The sequence below is a fragment of the Lontra canadensis genome, unplaced genomic scaffold, assembly GCF_010015895.1.
Source record: "Lontra canadensis isolate GAN:19392208 unplaced genomic scaffold, GSC_riverotter_1.0 scaffold37, whole genome shotgun sequence".
NCBI classification, from domain to species: domain Eukaryota; kingdom Metazoa; phylum Chordata; class Mammalia; order Carnivora; family Mustelidae; genus Lontra; species Lontra canadensis.
Window position 1 is genome coordinate 6,028,289 of NW_022631031.1, and position 19,334 is coordinate 6,047,622.

General features: G+C 34.5%; 1 protein-coding gene across 1 annotated transcript in view; it reads right to left on the reverse strand.

Moving 5' to 3' along the window:
• RALYL (RALY RNA binding protein like) overlaps positions 1-19,334 on the reverse strand; it is a 680,011-nt gene that overhangs the window by 348,226 nt on the left and 312,451 nt on the right. The window contains 1 exon segment of the mRNA XM_032869110.1: positions 14,419-14,697. Coding sequence (XP_032725001.1) covers positions 14,419-14,697 — 279 coding nt within the window.

A 19,334-nucleotide genomic window follows, 5' to 3' on the forward strand; every position in this document is an offset into this window, starting at 1 on the left:
ATTAATTTAAAAGATGTTTGGATATATAAATAAATATGCCAGTAATGAGCAATTAGGAAATAAAATGTCTAAAATGGTACCATTTACAGGTGTATCAGTACTATTTACAATATATCTATAGCATATATGTAATGTTATACATAAATTGATATTAAAATTCTACATATAGCACCATATAAAATACACTATATATAATTATATAGTATGTATATGTATACATATTAGATACATAATTATACATAATTTATAACTATTTATTCTGTGTCCAAACTGACACTTCAGGACAGTGAGAAAAGAACAGTTTCTTCAAAAAAATGGAGTTAATTGGATATTCATGTGAAAATGACTGAATTTGTTCACTAATAGCACCACACGAAAAATTCAATTCCAGAAGTATTAAGAACTAAATGTAAATAGTAAAATAAACCAAAAAAAGCCCCTTAGGAGGAAATATAAGATGTCTTCATGATCACAGATGAAGTAGATAAACATTTCTTCAACAGGACAGAAGGAGCACAAACCGTAATGGATACGAATGAAACCTTGGGGACTTACAGCCTATGCTTTCCTCATACATGAGGAAATCAGAGCACAGAAAGGATAAACGCTTGTTTAGACTCAACACCTCTAAGAAGCTGAAAATCTAGTACTGGGACTCCAGTTTTCTGAATTCGTTTTTAGAAGGTTCTGAGAACCATTAAACAATAAGACTTAAGAGGATGCACTTTTACTTTCCTCTGGTTTTTATGAGGCTTTCTATGTCCCGGGCAACGTTCTAAACATTTTACATATTCTGATGCATTTAATCTTCATAACAACTTAATGAGATGGGTCCTTCTATGATTATGCCTATTTTACAGATAAAGGAACAGTGCTGAGACCTAAGGAACTTGCCCCAAATCACATGGCTATTAAGTGGAGAGCTGGGATTCTAACACACAAAGCGAGAGTCCAGAACCTGAACACCTGATCATCATCTTTCACAAGCACTGAAAGCTACAATTTCAATTTCTGTGTTTTTCATTTCAATTTAAATAAATTAGAAACCGCTGTATCTAAAAATGTTCTTAAGACTTACTATCTTAATTTTTTGCCACCTTTTTCAGATGGTTTCCAAACTCTTTACCTGCAAATCTACATTTCCCCAAAACCCTTCTTTGAAAATTCTTACAATTCTGCATCCCATTTAAAAATTCCTGTAACACTTGAGGTTGTGCATTATAATATGCTTTATCTTATATTTTCCACCTTCTATTGTACATTATTTCATATGTGCATATTTTATTCCAGAACTGAAGTGATTAACTTAAAATACTTCTCCCTTTTATAGTACTTGGTCTGCTTTATATCATGCTCTATATTATATTTGCTACCTTCATTTGCATGTTATTTTATGTATACATATTTTACATCACAATTAGAATATTTTCTAAAGGCAGTCATTTATTATATTGTATGGTATTATCTTACTTTACTTTTATTTTTATTTTATTTTGATGTAACATTGTGTTTCCATGTCCTCTTACAGTTTTATATTGGCAAACATCTAACACAATTCCACACAACAGTTGGAAGAATAAATGGTCATATTACATAAAGTATTCTGAAATTAATTCACATATGACTTTCAGACATTTTATTAACAAGTTATTACTTGATTGAGTCAAGTAAATAATTTTAGAGACATAAAGAAAATCCCTCAGACTTTCTGTCACACGTGGGGTCATGTATTTCTCTGGCCAACAGACCATTGGTTCTATAATTTACTTTATCGTGGAAGTTTGCTAATTAGCATTTGTTTATAGCATATTAAGTAGATCTGCTTAATTACTGAAAACCTGATATGTGTATTGTGCTTTGCAGTCCTCAGAGTGTTGTTTTTAATATTTATTATTTGAGAACAGTGGAGGATGGGGATGAAGATGGGAAGTAGAAGAGGAGGAAGACTTCCCAAACAATTAGCAGATATTATATGTATACTCTCGATAGTAGAATTGAGGATAACTTATTTCAGGAAAGCATGCCCTCTTTAACATTCAATACATTATAAGATTTCCTTACATGTAAAACAGGATTAATGAAATGAATTACCTAGCATCCATGAAGGATGATGGAAAGAAGTTTTAAATAATCTCTCTGAAAGTTCGAGTGAAAATTACATATACCTAAAAACATCATTACTAAAATCTACTGGTTTAGAATGGCAGTGTATTTCTGTCAACCACAGAAAAGAGTAAATAAAATGAAATTACTAAATATTATCTCATAAGTAATTCTTTATCTTTTCACTCATGTATACTGTTCAAGACCCTTCTCAGCCTTATGAACAGATTTTTAAAGATTTTTATTTATTTATTTATTTGACAGACAGAGATCACAAGTGGGCAGAGAGGCAGGCAGAGAGAGAGGAAGGGAAACAGGCTCCCTGCCAAGGAGAGAGCCTGATGCGGGGCTCAACCCCAGGACGCTGGGATCATGACCTGAGCCGAAAGCAGAGGCTTTAACCCACTGAGCCACACAGGCGCCCCTAACAGATTTTTAAAACCAAATATTATGGGCATCTAAATATAACATTGAGCACTTGATAATCACTTTGAATACCTGGATGATATAAAATTTGTTGGGAAATTGGTTATTTAAAATACAGGGATGCATTAGACATTTTTTCAGTGGAAAAAGAAAGCTGGAATGGTACATAGTTTCCAAGGAAGAAAAATTTAAAGATTTACTAACTTAAATTTCAGCTGATTTAAAGGGTTAACTTATGATTTATACCTTGGGAAGCGCAAGTTTTGTCAAACAATTAAGTTGAGAAAGTATGATGACACTATTCTCTTTGGCCACTGAGGCAAACACTAAAATTTTTTCCTTACTTTTTTTTTTTTTATCAGAACAAATGGTAATACGTTTATATAATGGTGCCTTGCTAAAAGTGTTCTTTATTACTGGCAGCATTCTTTGGGTGTTTTCAACAAGATTTAGAAAGCCCCACAAGATGTGTGCACTTCTCAGAGGGATCTGCAAGAGAATACATTGTCCAAAATGATTATCTGTACTCATCATTTCAGCCCAGGATGTCAGTCTGTCCCTAGTAGATGTTCAGGCATTGCATCTCATTTGTACCTAAAAGTATTTGCAGGAGAATACTACTTTTCAAAATGAAGTAGAACGGGTATAGTGACAGAACTAATGCATCTGTTAGAGAAACATCAACCAGGGATGTGGCAATTCTTACTTTCTTTGTTTTAACAAGCTTTGTAGTGGTACTGTTAAATAATAAATATTTGATTATCCTAAGCATCTGAGTAGTCTCAGAACTGAGTATTTTTCACTTAGTACTTTTACAAGGCTTTCTTTTTCTTTATAATTTCTAGTGGTGATCTCAAATGTTTGAATGGAAGGATTTAATGAAAAAAAAAACAACCATCTCTAAAAGGCATTAAAGAGAAAGGTCTTGGGGCGCCTGGGTGGCTCAGTGGGTTAAAGCCTCTGCCTTCGGCTCGGGTCATGATCCCCGGTCCTGGGATCGAGCCCCGCATTGGGGTTTCTGCTCGGCGGAGAGCCTGCTTCCCCCGTACCCCCCCACCTGCCTCTCTGCCTACTTGTGCTCTTATTCTGTCAAATAAATAAATAAAATCTTTAAAAAGAAAAAAGAGAGAGAGAAAGGTCTTTAAGAAAAACAGTTGATTATTTTTTCTTTGCTTGAAATCAGTAAGCTCATAACATGTCAACTATGCAGACAGATCGATTTGTTTCTGGTGTTTGTGTTTTTAAGGATTAAGACAAACGTGATATAAATGGTAAGCTACAGTCATAAACACATTATTATAATTGCTGGGGAAAGTTTATACTGAGTTTTGTTTTCTGGACAACTGGAAAAGATCTATTTTTTCTAAATTATAAATTATTTTCCAAAATAATCCAAACCATTGTTTTCATATAGTGTACTTTTGGTTAAAACTATTATAATATAACATTTCTGAATCAATGAAGTTGATTTTGTTATAATTTCTCTAAAGTAGTGATTCTTAAACAGTAGTGATTTTGACCCTCAGTGGGCATTTGATAGTATGTGGACACATTTTTGGTTGTCACTACTTGAAGGCGGGTCTACTGGCATCTGGTCAGTAGGAAGAGGTCAGGGTTGCTACTAAATATCCTACAATGCGGAGAAATGGCTCTCAAAACAAATGGCCAAAGTTTCAGTACTCACAAATTTAGGAAACACTGTTCTAAAGACATACATGGCTATGTACGATTCATCAGAAATTGCAAAATACCGGTACCATGTTACTTGATGACAGATAATTATATTACAACATCAAAAAGGAAATATAAAATATTCAGCAAATAGCTTTTAACAATTGCACTAACTCTGAGTGTAACTTTTATTCCCAGAAGACCTCACCTAATGCAATGTCCTGGCTAGAATAGAAAATTAATAGTTGGCAAATAAGTGAAGATGTGAATGAACATCTCAACAGTGAGAGGAAATTAATGTTCATATTAAATAGCATGCTGCCTAATTAAAATGTAACAACAGCAAGGGGTGCCTGGGTGGCTCAATTGGTCGGGCATCCAACTCTTCATTCACAACTGAGTTCATGATCTCAGGGTTATGAGATTAAATCCCGAGGTGGTCTCCATACTGTGCATGGAGTCTGCTTCAGATTCTCTCTTTCCCTCTCCCTGTGTCCCTCCCCCTTCTAAGAATGAATGAATGAACGAGTGAATGAGTGAATGAATAAATAAATAAAGTGGAATAACAATTCAAATAACAGTTAAACAAATAAAAGATATCCTTTTGAAGTCAGTCTTCATTACACCGAACACAATACTGTAAGTATTTCTATACACTTGGGTTCATCAGTATGACATTCAAGACCCTTCACAGCCTGACATCAATCTTACCACTCACTACTCTTCTCTATGAGCCCACTTTTTCATCCACAGGGTAGATCATTCACTTCTGCCCAAATTAGCACTCCAGGTATAATGTTTCATCCACCTGGAATTATTTTTTTCCATATCTGTCCATCCTTTCAACACTGATTTTAAATTTCTCCTAACATTGGTTATAAATTTCTCCTTTGCTAGAGTCATCTCTTGCCACACCTGTAGTCACTTTATCTAATCTCCTCTCAGCAATTACAGACTCTATCATTATATTCTGTTCACACCACGTATTCCAAATCTGTTCAGAATCTCACAGCCAGAAAAAGTAGAGGATTTCTCTTAGCACTCCAGACTGTGATCTCTATGTACAAGTTTTTACCACAAGGTGTATACCGCATGGAGGCCAGGTTTCAAGCACTTTACAAACAGGAGTTCTGCATTGCGGTCTGAACTAAGCACCACTATTTCTATTTTACAGAAATGAATTCTTAGTGATTATCTTCTTCAAGTTACTCAACTACATGTGACAAAGATGCTAACTGCTCACTGAAGATGACAACCTGCTTGCACGGCTGCTGATGGCAACAGCTGCCCAGTCGCACCTGCATCTGGCTGTGTCAGGGGCACGTAAGCAGAGTGGAGGGGCACCGTTTCCAGGCTTGAGCTGCAAAACTGCAGAGTCTCACCATTCCTCTCTTTTCACCCATCTGCCGAGTGGACTTTTTTCCCAGTCTATGGTAGCTACTCATGAAAAGATGTCAGAACTTCCCACTGCCTGGTCCCTGGATGAAAGGAGAACAGAGCCTCCCCGCCCCTGGCCCTGCCCATGTCATCTCCAGGATACTGACTGTATTAGATGTGAGGAAGAAATACACCTTTATTAGATTACCTATTCAAATGTCAGGTTTCTCTGATACTGAGGCTGGCATCCTTTAAGTAATATACTATGCAATATTTGACCTATGAGAAAGATCAACTAAGTTGACAAGTCTACTTTAAGTACAAATGCATAGATAATAAGGACTGTACATTCAAGTTTGCCCCAGATTATCCTGGTTTACACCTGATTTGACAGCATAATCATTAATAGCACCTCTTCCCACTCTCAGAAGTACCTTGGTTTAAATGATAAAGTGTAGTTGCTCTACTGATATATCGATATGAGAAGAATTGCTGGTAAGAATAAATAGTGAAAATAATTAGGGTCAGAATATGTGGTGCTTGATATACTACACCACCATTTGTGTGATTTAAAGCAAGTTAATTTCTGCAAGCCTCAATTCCTAGCCAGCAGAATAAGCATAAATACTCATATTAGTTACCTCACAGTGCTGTTCTGAGGGTGAAAGAATAGAATCTGTGCTAAAGAGCTTTGAGGATGGTGCGTGCTAGGCAAATACTTAACGATGAATAAGACAAAACTATGAGAGCATGCCATTTTAAGGACTGCAGTTTTACACAACTAAAATTCCTTTTTAAACCCATATATCATTTACTATAACCTTTGAATAAAATATATGCATTAATATTTTATACTTTTAAGTATAATATATATATAATATGTATATTATATATATATTATAAAAGTATAGATTATATTTAAAAAAATTAAATCCAGCCTATTGAATAATTACCTCTGGGGTGTCTGACTTTAGAGAGAATGAATACCTAGTTAGTTGCCTTACAAAAAGATCCCAGTGCCTTCTCTTTGGAGAAACCCCAAATTGTAACTGCTGGCTTTCCAGGAAACTTGTAACTGCACCTTCTCCTTCTTTATCCTCCTCCTGCCCTTCCTCTTCCTTCTTCTTCTTCCTGTCTGTCTCTTTTAATTACTCTTTCAATGGGAGGAAAAAGCCCTTAATGAAACCAAACTGTTCCTCCCACCATCCAACCACTCATCCATCCTATGTGCCATTTGCCATGGAAGAATCAATACTCTGCTACTTGCTAAGAAGATTAATATAAACATACACAATCCATGCTACCAAGGAACTTAGCCTAGGGGAAGAAGAAATGGATACCAGTTACAAAATAGTAAGTATAAAAACAAATTAGAAAAGAAGATATGTGCTAGAAAGGGAAGTAACACATTCCAACTATGTTTGAGGGATCAAAGTAGGTTTCCTTAGAGTAATGATATTTGATCTGGGATCTGAAGGATGAACAGTCAAGTGAAGGGAGTGGAGAAGTGGGGAAGTAAGGTAAGGTGGTGGGGAGCTTAGTAGTGAAGAACATTCCACAGAACCAAGTGCTAAGGTCAGGGGAAGGAAAGATGATTTGCTCAAAGAATTGAGAGAAGTCAATTCTCTCAGAAGGCTGAGAGGGTAGTGATTAAATAGTCTGCAGATGAGCCAGAAACAAATCACACATAAACTTTGGGCCATAGCAAGGGTCTGTCTTTTTTCTGAGAACAATGAGAAATCATTGAGAGTTTTTAATCAAAGGGTGACATCATTAGATTTGTATTTTGAAAAGATCACTCTGGATGCAAAATTGTAGCTGAGGATAAAAACACATTTGAAATCCATTACTCCTAAGGCATGCTTCATAGATTGTTACAAATGTTTGTCTGTTTTTCTTCTTTCCTCTTTCTCAAGATGGCTCTCCAATATCTTCCCTTCTACCAGTGCATTTCCATTACTTCCGTCATGATCGTGATTAAAAATATCAACCAGATTTCTTTTAAAATTAATAATCTATTCATCATGTTCCTTTTTGGAATTCCTTCAGCATTTGCAAGACATTTATAATGTCAGGAAATTAATTTAATTCTCTATTTTACATATTCTTTTTCTAAGCTAGACTCTGCTTCTCAATGACAGGGACCCGTATTCAGGTTTCAGAGCAAGAATGATTTCTATAGATAAATCATGTTTTTGTTTTGGGTTCTTCCTACTATTAATAACTGACTTCTTAAGTTCATATATTATTGTGCCTTTTGCAAGCTCATAAGAATGAAATAATCTAAAAATAAAAAATACATCACAAATGTTTATTTACAACATGCATGAAATCAAGCCAGTGTAATCAGTAGGAATTTGCACTGATCTAGATCTAGTGTCCAACCTCTGTATCATATTTTAGTACAAAAGGACACTTTATGCATAGCCTCTCATATAAAAAATTGTCAATATTAAGCATTTAAAAAGTTTGTTTCACCTTTCACATAAGATGTTTGAGGAAAAAATTTCCAGTAACTAAATTTAGACTTAAAAATGTAGCAAATATTTCCAATAATAACAACTTAAAATCCAAATTCAATGAGGAGGATACATAAGTGTTTTGCCTTTTAAAAGCTAAAATTTTATTGACTAACCAAGCTGAGATACATTTCTATAAGGAGATTTACCTTACAGAAATTGTATTTCTTACAAAAATTATTCAGAATAATTTCACAGCTGGATTCTGATTTTTTTTAAAAATCCCAACTTACATGAGCCAAATAGAATCGTTTTTTTTTGTTTTTTTTTCCCACAGAAAGCTTAGAAATCCTCCATTACGTATCCAAGGCATGAAGCCAGGGATAAAAAGGGATATCCTTTTTATAATGTGGTGCAAAAAGATGTGTGCAAAAACTGAACACATATAAAAGCAACTAAGTTAAGTCATGGCCAAGTTTCCTTTTCTGTACAACACCCACAGGGTGTGCTGTGATTATCAGTTTTTGGAAGGCAGCAATACCAACAATCCATCTCTCCACTCAGTTCATTTATTTGAAATCCTTTAATGTGTTCAATTATCATAGCTCCAAACATATGATCAAGGGTATTTATTAGCTAAATATCCTCAGAAAGCCAACTGTGACCTGGGAATGAAGAGACATCAGTTGAGAAAGGAAGAGAGGTCTGATTTTGAAATATGTGTCACAGCCTGGGGACAGAACCTTGCATAGGGTCACATAGCACCAAAGTCTGATTGAGTTAACTTATTCAGAAATAGGAGGAATGGGAAAGGAAGGAAATGGGAGAGGAAGAAAACATGCCGACCTCACAATTAGGTCTGGGACATAACCTTGATCATAGATTAAAAAAAAGAAGAAGAAGAAAAAGAAAAACTGGAGCCCCCCTTTTTTTTTTTTCAGTTTGAAGAAATAAATATATTTGTTTGTTTTTGTTTAATTGCTCTGGAGTAGTAAGTATACAGAAGTCTAAACAGAAGGAAAAAATACCATCTTAGATATTTGTTCATGTGCTATAAGGGAAATAACCTCAGGAAATAAACTTTGCATTCAATAAAATATATGTTGGGTTCATGAACATGTTGATAAAATGGATAGACCATTGATCTAATTCAGGACACCTTTTCCCTTGTTATGGTATGGAAATTAGAAATCTCTGCCAACAAAGTAAGAATAAAAAGTCTAAAAGAAGGAAGTTAATCAAGACTTTAGACTGTGACCTACTTTCAAAATCCAGATTAGAATTCCAGTACTTTGAGCTCCAACTTCTGAACTCCCCTAGTTATTCCATGCACTGTAATCTTGAGGTAGGATTCAGCAACTTTTAAAATAATTTCTCATTTTTATGAATTTGAAAAGAATATAAAATACATACTATTTAAAATTTCAATTCAGAATTTGATGGCAATTGCATGGTAAAAGATGTTTTCTCCAAAAGACACAGAAAGTTTTATAATACAGATATATGGAATTATTCATCTTAAATTTCAGGTGTACTAACATAGTTAACTGAGTAAAATCATCCTTCCTGGATCTATAAAGTTTGACTTGCCAATAGTTTTACTAAAGACATACAATAAAACCTGGCAAGATAGATAAAATTATCTCTGCTACTCAGCTGAGCAGATGGCCTGGAGTATAGAAGACATTAATATGGTAAGAAACTTAAACATTAAAGATAAAGTGCTTAATCTCTCATACACGAGAGTTTTAAATATTAGAATCAATAAGAATATTTGCATATATGGGCTTGGAGGTTGAAAATCAGTAGGAGTTTAAGGGAATTGACTTTAGGACTCTGCTAAGAAAGTGGTCACTTTAGGAAGGCCATGGTCAACTATAGCGTAGACCTGGGGGATGAAGTAGTTTTGTAGAAAATACTTTGCACTTGGATTTTCAGAGGACTTATTAGTGGGCTGCTTTTTACTGACCCGTTTTTCTCCATAGATCCATTTTCAGCCAATAGTCTTCAGACTTTATATGTTCTCCTTGGGTCAGCTTATCCATTTCTATATCTTTAACACCATCTATGCTAATGACACACAAATCTCTACTCAGTCCAAATCTTTCCTCTTAGTTTGGACCTGTGTATCCAAGATGATACTAGATACATATACATCCATATCCTCAGGCATGCCCTTCAACCCTAACCTATCTATTCAGTCCTGTACTCACTATCTTACAGAAAAACCTTTTCTCTTAGGAAATCATTCTCCATCCTCAACCCAGAATGTGGGAATCATTCTTGATTCTTCTATCTCTGTCTGTCTCATCCACTGTGCCAACTAGTTATTTAATCTTACCTATTTAATCCTACCTATTTTTCCTCATTTTTCTCTCTTCACTTCCATAATTTCCATTCCTCTTTTGGTAGTTTCCCATTATATGTCCCATTTCCACTTTTATATCACACTAATGCATCCATCAAACAGTTGATGGATTATTTTTTCAGTAAAAGACAATTCAACACCTGCTTTCCAAGTTAAAATCTTCTAGTGTCGAAACAGCCACTCATATTTCATTTATTAAATGTTGGCTTTCATCACATTCATAGCCTATTCTCAGTTTAAGTGTATATTTATAACCTCCATAAAAACTCACTTATTCTATACAATGTTCAGTTTTTTTCTGGTACTACTGACATTTATTTTTTAAATATTTTATTTATTTATTTGACAGAGAGAGAGAGAGTACAAGTAGGCAAAGAGACAGGCAGAGAGAGAGGGTGAAGTAGGCTCCCTGCTGAGCAGAGAACCCGATGCGGGGCTCGATCCCAGGACCCTGAGATCATGACCTGAGCCGAAGGCAGAGGATTAACCCACTTAGCCACCCAGGCACCCCTTGACATTTAATCTCTAAATTTTACATAAAGAATTTTGAATACATAGTGATATGAAAAGATCGTTTCTGTTTAGAAGAAGTTATTTTAACTATGTATTGAGAGCAAATAGGAAAATACAGGTAAAGTACTGGCCTAGTGGAAGGCTTCATCACTGTTAATTTTCTTCTCACTCTAAGAGAAAGAAGAATGCTTTACACAAGTTATTGTACATGAAGCTAACTCCAGTTTCATATGATGGTGTTCTGTTATTTGATCCATCATCAATTCACTTCAATTTAAGGGCTTATAGAGCTTGGTGGGACCTGCAAATCATAAAGGGTTTATTTGAAGTCAAAAAATTAATGAAGAAAAGTGATTTACCTAAATCTAAGTTTTGCTTGTCAGTAAAAATAAAAGTACGATATTTAAAGTTAGAAATGGACAGACTTCCTGGAAAACTGAGTCTTCTTTAGGACTTGGCTGGGAAACTTCCTCTCTATAAGGGACAACTGGAAGACTTGCCTGAATTTCTAGCAATATGGTTTTAGAAAAGGTGGGTACATTCAGACACTTGACCTGAAAAGCAATCTTACTAATGGTTATAAAGCATATGCTTTGTATGAAAAGATGTACACTTTATTTTTTTTATTTTATTTTTTTAAAGACTTTATTTATTTATTTCACAGACAGAGATCACAAGCAGGCAGAAAAGCAGGCAGAGAGAGAGGAGGAAGCAGGCTCCCTGCTGAGCAGAGAGCCCAATGTGGGGCTTGATCCCAGGACCCTGGGATCATGACCTGAGCCGAAGGCAGAGGCTTTAACCCACTGAGCCACCCAGGAGCCCCAAGATGCACACTTTAGACAAAAGTAGTGTGAAAGACTAGATTTCAACTGAAAGAATAAAGTTTTTAACTTGGATTCAGGCAGAAAGGGTGATTATGGCTGATCAAGATATATGCTCCAGAGATTAACCTGAGGACACAGCAAAGAGAGGATCTGAGACAAATGACTAAGAATGAGAAATGGTATCTTATTAGAAACACAATTTAATTCTGTGGCTCTCAAAGAGTAGTGATTTGGTGTCTTCATTTTTTTCCTTGGGTTTTTCTAAGTTAGCCACAAAATTTTTAGTATTGATGTTCTCTTTATCAATTACATTCTTCTCAATAGGAGAGTAATCAACTGAACAGTGGGAGGAAATGGGATTCTGGAAAATTAGCTATAGTTCATTACTAAGTGAAGAATGTGCAACTATTGATTTCAGGGTCATGAGCTGGAGTGCTATGTTGGGTGCAGAGATCACTTAAAAAAATAAAGCTCATTAGTAAGTGAATTGGACTTTTAATTGGCCATATATTGATAATGAATTTTTTAAAAATAATAATTAAAACATTTCTGCAAGTATGTGTTAGTTTCATAGCAATCAGGATACAGGCAATAAATGGGTATTTCTCTGACATTGGCTAGAATGTGGCCTTGAAATAAGAATTTCAACTTAGAAAAACAAAAGTTGTCAGAAAATTTCCATTTCAAGGTAAATAAGCAGAATGGGGACATTAAGGGGAATAAAAAAAGATCAAATAAAAAACTTATCAATGTCTTTTGGAAAGCTTTACCTTTCTTTAAAATATTTTAAAAAATGAATTAGAGAAAGGTAAATAAAAACTATATTCCTATATGTAAGTGATTATTTGTGGGTCTGTAGCAAGCACTTATATAAAAATCCTTCCCCCCCACCGAAGACTATCACCTCAGACTTCACTCTTATTTTATTGAATTCTATGGCTTCCCAAACATTTTTCATAACTACGTTATGTGACTTAATAGTATAATGTCCTTAACACTCTTATAACTTGGTTTGTCTATGCTTTTAGCTTCTTTCTTTTCTTTTCTTTTCTTTTTTTTTTTTTTTTAGCTTATTTCTTTTATATGCCCCTTCATCTTTATGTCTGTGGACATAATAGAGATACATCATAAATTATGTAATCCCAGGTACTCATGAAGGCTATGAAAAAAATACATAAAGTACTATAATGAAATGGATAATGTAGGCAAGAGGGCAGAAGACTAGGTAAGCTGGTCAGGAGAAGTCTCTCCGAGGAAGGAAAATTTGAGTACAGCACATAATCAAATAGACAGCAGAAGATCTGCAGCAAAGATCTGTCTTCTGAGCAGAAGGAATAGCAAGTCCAAAGCCTCTGAGGTAAAAACAATCTTGGAACGTTTGAGGCATAGCAAGATGGCCAGGATTACTGACACGGTACACAAAGACAGAGAGAAGGAGATGAACTTGAAGATGTGTGAGGTATTTGAGGTGTAGTATAGAATATAAATCTCACCCTGGGTGAAATGGAAAAGCATTAGAGTTTTAAGAGCATGTTAATGTCATCGTCACATTTATGTTTTTAAAGGGACACTGGTAAGAGTGGAAAGAAGCAGACCAGTTAGGTGGTTACTTCAGCAGCCTAACTGAGGCATAATGGTGGCCTGGATGAGATGGCTACTGGCAGATTTAAAAGGTGATTGGGTTTGGGATATATCGAAGGCAAGAAACATGATGATGGATTATATTTGAAGTGTAGAGAGAACAGAAGAATCAGAGTTGACACCTCAGTTTTTGTTTGAAAAATTGATTAAGTGAGGTTTCCAGTTACTGTGATGGAGAAGCCTGGGGATGAAGGAAAATTGAGGGTGTGAAAAATCAAGGGTTTTGTTCTGGGCATATGATGCTGAGAAAATATGTTGTATAATTAACTTAAAATACGAATCTGAACAGGAGAAGAGGTATACATTAAGGGATCAGTGATGTCTTATGTTTTTTTCTCTTGTAGAAAAATAGACTATTTTTTATTTTTTAATCTACAGATTTATTATAAAGTATTTCCTCCTAAGTATTTACATTTTACTTCAGACTATATTATTTTTTCTCCTTTGAAAAAAACCTATATATTCTTTGAATATTAGATAAAAATTTGATCATTGCACATGATTGAACAGGCATGACATACAAGATTCTGGGCTAGATAAGAAAGAATGGGTTATATCTCTTTTCCAGTTCTCGATTAACTTCTTATTGCTATTTTCTATCTCTTCTCTTCAAACAATAAAAACAGGAAGTTAGGAAAATATGCTAACCCTCAGAGCAAATGCTAAAAGTATAAAAGGCAGAGTTATCTTTTTGCTTAGCATAGTCTTTCCTGGGAGACAGGTATCGTTTCAAGTCAAATAAAGCAAAATATGATGCATGTTTTTTCATTTGCCTGGTCCTCTTAGGCTTGGTGGAGGGAACACCTCCTACAACATGGACTTGATCTCAAGTCTGTAAACTGGCAGAAAAAATAAGAAACATGTAAAACAATACAAAAACATGAAAATAATATAAATTACCAATATGCAAACGCTATACCTGGTTAAATAAGAGACAGATATTATGGTAGTGCTGGCTTTGTCACAGTTAAACTGTATGCAGATATGCGCAAAGACGAGAACACTAATGTGAAAGCCATATGTGAGCACGACTTACCAAGTGGTTGGCCGGCAATGATCCTGGCATTTTCTCCAGCCACTGCCGCTCTTGCGTGTCGCTCACTCATGTACTGTACAAATGCATAACCCTTGTGAACTGAGCATCCAACTATTTTTCCATACTTTGAGAAAATGGCTTCAATGTCAACTTTCTTGACAATGGCTGTATTTAGATTGCCGATGAAAACTCGGGAGTTGATGGACTTGGGGTCATTCTTATTGGTGACATTGCTGGTCTGTGTTTTGCCAGTCATGGTTGGCTCACCTTGTTTTAATCCTTAAACAAACAAACAGAAATAATCAAAAAGAAAAGAATTAGGTTGGATGGATACTCCCAATATTTAACATTTTTCAACAGTGTACCAGGTAATCTCAAATCCATAATTACCGCTGATTTTCTTGAGAAGAAAATTTAGAAATGTAAAAGGTGAACACTGCATTACAAAATGAAGAAAACACTTATAAACACTTGGCGAATAGTTATAAATGGATTCCTGATTTATTTATCCAAAATCCAGCCTCACATAATGACGAAAACTTTTGTAGTTGTTTGTATTTTTCAGTCAATTTCTCAGAAGCAAGTCTGAGTAAGTCACCTTATATTGTTGAGCACATGCATTTTTAACTCTACATTTTCCATAAAATATACATATATTGGATCTTTCATTATCGGAAACTTTTTATCAGAAACTAACAATTCTTTCCACTAAATGCTGTAGGAGTGAAAAAAGGTTTAAAAATTTATTTAAAAATTTAACATAAGAAAAATGTAATTGTGTAAGTAAGGGATTTAACCAGAGTTAATTCTGTACATTGTCTTAATGGAGCCAATATCATATATTGGTTTAAAAAAAAAAAAAAAAGACAACATGTGTAGCCAGTTTTCATCAATGATCAGCAAATTAGTAGACTGGGCATCTGTGTTGAAATTTCTATTCTCAAACTCATTTTTAATTCATTTAACTAACAGCTCCTATGTTGCCCAAGGACTGCCAGTATTTCTAAAAACTGTTTTCTGAGCTTGGCAGAGTATTTAATTGTGCTTAATTAAACTCAATGAAACTTTTATTTCTAAGTACTCCAGCACTTGCAGATTTATTTTTATAAGGTTTTAAAAATTCATTCATTTGTTTATTCAACAATATTTATTAAGCACTTTTTTTCTTTCTTCTTTCTTTCTCTTTCTCTTTCCTCCCTCCCTCTTCCTTCCTTCCTTCCCTCCTTTTCCTTCCTTTCCCTTCATTCCTTTCATCCTTCCATTCTTCCCTTCCTCCTTCCCCCCTTCCTCTCTCCCTCCCTCCCTTCCTTTTGTATTTTTTTGTTTGTTTGTTTTTGGCCAGACATTTTCTTCTAAAGTGACTACCACTTTTAAAAAACCAATATGGTGAAACTAAAAATTTCAACAAGGATACAATCTCTGACATTGATGATCATTGTTAAACATTAGCTAATTAATACATTTTATCAGTGCTATCTATCTATATATAGATAGATATACACATACATATCTATATACATATATATATACTTTCATATGAATAATCTCTTTTAAAACCTTATGGCTATAAAAATAATAAATAAATACATCTTTTTAAAAAATAATTTTAAATAATATTTCTAAGTTGAGCATTAAAGTGGTAGAAATCTTAAATGCATATAAATTGAATATGTTTGAAAATTTACTGACTAAACCAGATACTTCTGAAATCAAGAGCAACCAAATAACATAAAAATGATTCAAATTAGGTTGTTAATGATCACATCTTGGATTATTAAAATTTTACTAAATATTGGACAGTCAAAATTATACATAACCCTTTATAATGAAGTTTGATTTTATAAACATTTAGATATTCCATAAAAAGTAATAGTATGGCATCATTCAAATCAAGGATTATGTTGTTTTCTTGTTTTGTTTTAGTTTAGCTAGACTTAAGTGGTTGTTTTATGAATTATTCAGGATTAGGGTTAAAGGAAAGGAAAGCTGGTAATTTTGTTTTTAATTTTGCAACTTGAGCTATTGCATATCTCAAGACAAATGCTCTGAGAATCAACTAGATACAGAAAAGTCAAGGTGAACATATGTATTTTAAACAAATGACTAGCTACCTCATATAATTTCATGTATTTTAATCACACTGAAAGGGAAAACTAAAGATCCATTTTGGGGGCTCCAAAATCCATAGTTACCTTTCTTACCACTCCAGGCCAACATCAATAATGTAATTCATAGAAATACTCTTATTTCCTTTTTGCTCTTATGTGATCAGTGTTTTTAGAAATATAGTAGAGTTACTTTCAATAATAAACCATGACGATGGTTGATGTTTTATTTCCTAAAGAGGGATGAACTGGTTAAAATGCAAACTCAAGAACTGTTCAAGTGGGTCAGACCCATGGCTGACAGAGCCCAGTGGTCTGTCTTTGATAATGACCCCAAGCCAAATTTAAGATGAAGGCACAGCTATCCTAGAATTCCACATGCTCTCTGACTGCATCTTTTTAAATATCAACATGCTCTCTCTGACTGCATCTTTTTAAATATCAACATAATCTCTCTGACTGCATCTTTTTGCTCTATGTAAATGATTCTCAAAGCTGTAACTCCAAATTGCCAATTGTGTAATTCTTCTTATTGATTCTTCATCACCTTACAGTCTGTATGTGTCTACTCTCTCACATAAAATTACTTGCCAGTTTCTATCAGCATTTATAATGACAGAGTTTTGTCTCAGTTATACATTAACATTTCAACATTCTGCAAAATTGTCTTAATTCATAGTATGATATTTAGCTTGTACTTCTATATTACATGAATCTTCAATCAGTCGAAGGACTTCACTTTCAGACATGATAGAATAACAGGGGTTTTAATCTTCCTAACTCCAAAAACTAGAAAATCAGGTTAACATAGACGAAATGACTGTTTTCAGACATTAAACCACAGGCATCACAGAGCCATGACATCTAAGAGAAAAGGAACATATTTCAGGTCATAGAGCTGCAATATGTGTATATGTGTAATGTGTTCGCATACGTGTGACTGAAAGCAGAGACAGCTACCTTACTGAGTTGAGGCAATAGAAATCAGAGCTCAGGGAATCTGACGAAGCAGGAAATTGTGAGGCAGATTTCTAGAAAGAAGAGAGTTATTCAGACTACTCCAGTTGTCTTCGGGATCTTTTGAATCTATGTTGGTTCCTAGAATATGCATGCAAAAGTTCAGCTTCTATGAGGTTGGTTAAAAACTTATTGGAAAGCTGTCAGTTACCAGACCCATAAAAGGCTGAGAATAATTCAAGTTCCTACCAGCAACAGTAGAGTGTCCAAACCGACCCCTGGAGCATTATGTTCAGACACCAGATAAATGATCCCTACAGTAAAAGGTACTCTGGGACTATTCTAAAAAAACTTAAGAACAAGTCTGAAGATGATCGAACTAAACCAAAAACAATCCAAAGGTCTACCAGAGCAAAGCACAATACTTATTTTAAGAACTAAAACTCAGACAACACAAAATACAAAATCTTTAGCATCCAAGAAAAAATTCCTAGAGATCCCATGAATTGAAAAGTGTGACCCATAACCAGGAGAAAAATTAATGATATAAAAAAAGAACCAAAGGAATGTCTACACTCTTAATCTCAGGAAACAAACTGAGGGTTACTGGGCGGGGGGGAAGAATAGGGTGTTTGGGTTATGAACATTGGGGAGGGTATGTGCTATGGAGAGTGCTGTGAAGTGTGTAAGACATCTGATGATTCACAGACCTGGGACCCTGAAGCAAATAATACATTATATGTTAACAAAGGAACATCTACAGATGAAAACTAGATCTAAAATTAAAAATATGTACTTAATGGATATTATAGGTGATAAGACTCTGCAGAAAAACAGATTTGTGAATTTGAAGTTATGGAAATAGTGAATATCCAAGATGTATTATAGAGATAAAACGCTAAGAAAAAAAGCTGAGCAGAGAGCCTCAGTAAATCAAATGATAGTATCGAGCTATTTAATACACATACACCTGGAGTCCCACAGGGGTAAAAATACTCAAAAGAACAATAGTCAAATATCTCCCAAATTTGATGAAAATTATATCATCCCACAGATCCAAGAATCTCACTGAATTCTAATCAGAATAAACAAAACGACAGACCGATCATAATCAAATTGCTGAAAACCACTGAGAAAAAGAAAAATCAAGGAACTCTGAGGTACTGAAAAAATGCTTACATTGTAAGAATAGTCAAGGAGATGTTATAGCTACAAAGCAAATGACAAGAGAAAAATGAATATTTTGGTGAAAATGCAACTAATCCTAGAACTTGTCTCTTTGTTATTAAGCTAGAAGTTTGAATGGAGCAGTGTTAAGTGTTTATGAAGGCTGCTGTATGATAAACTATAAACCACTGAAGCCCCACAGAATTTTCTATAAAGATGGATATATTCCATACCTACACTATCCAAAATGGTAGTCAATAACCCCATGTGACTTTTGAGATCTTAACTCTTGCCGCTATGAGTGAAGTACTGTATTTTTAATTTTATCTAGTTAAAATTAAAGCAATATTTTAATGCATTTTTGTACCCAAAAAGGCTAAACAGGACTCTTGTCTTTTAAAAATATATTTACTGTATAACTCAAAAACTATTTGTTTATTTGTGTATTACAGAATATGTTTTTGGTCCCAGAAACTTACAAAAGATATGATGGTATTAGATATATTTCAGAAGAAGAATAATTAAAAATTTAAACAGTTGCCATATGAAGACTAATGTCAGAGTACTGTGGAAAGACCTAAGATGCCCTTCAACAGACAAATGGATAAAGAAGATGTGGTCCACACACACAATGGAATATTACTCAGCCACCAGAAAGGATGATTACTGAACTTTTGCATCAACAAG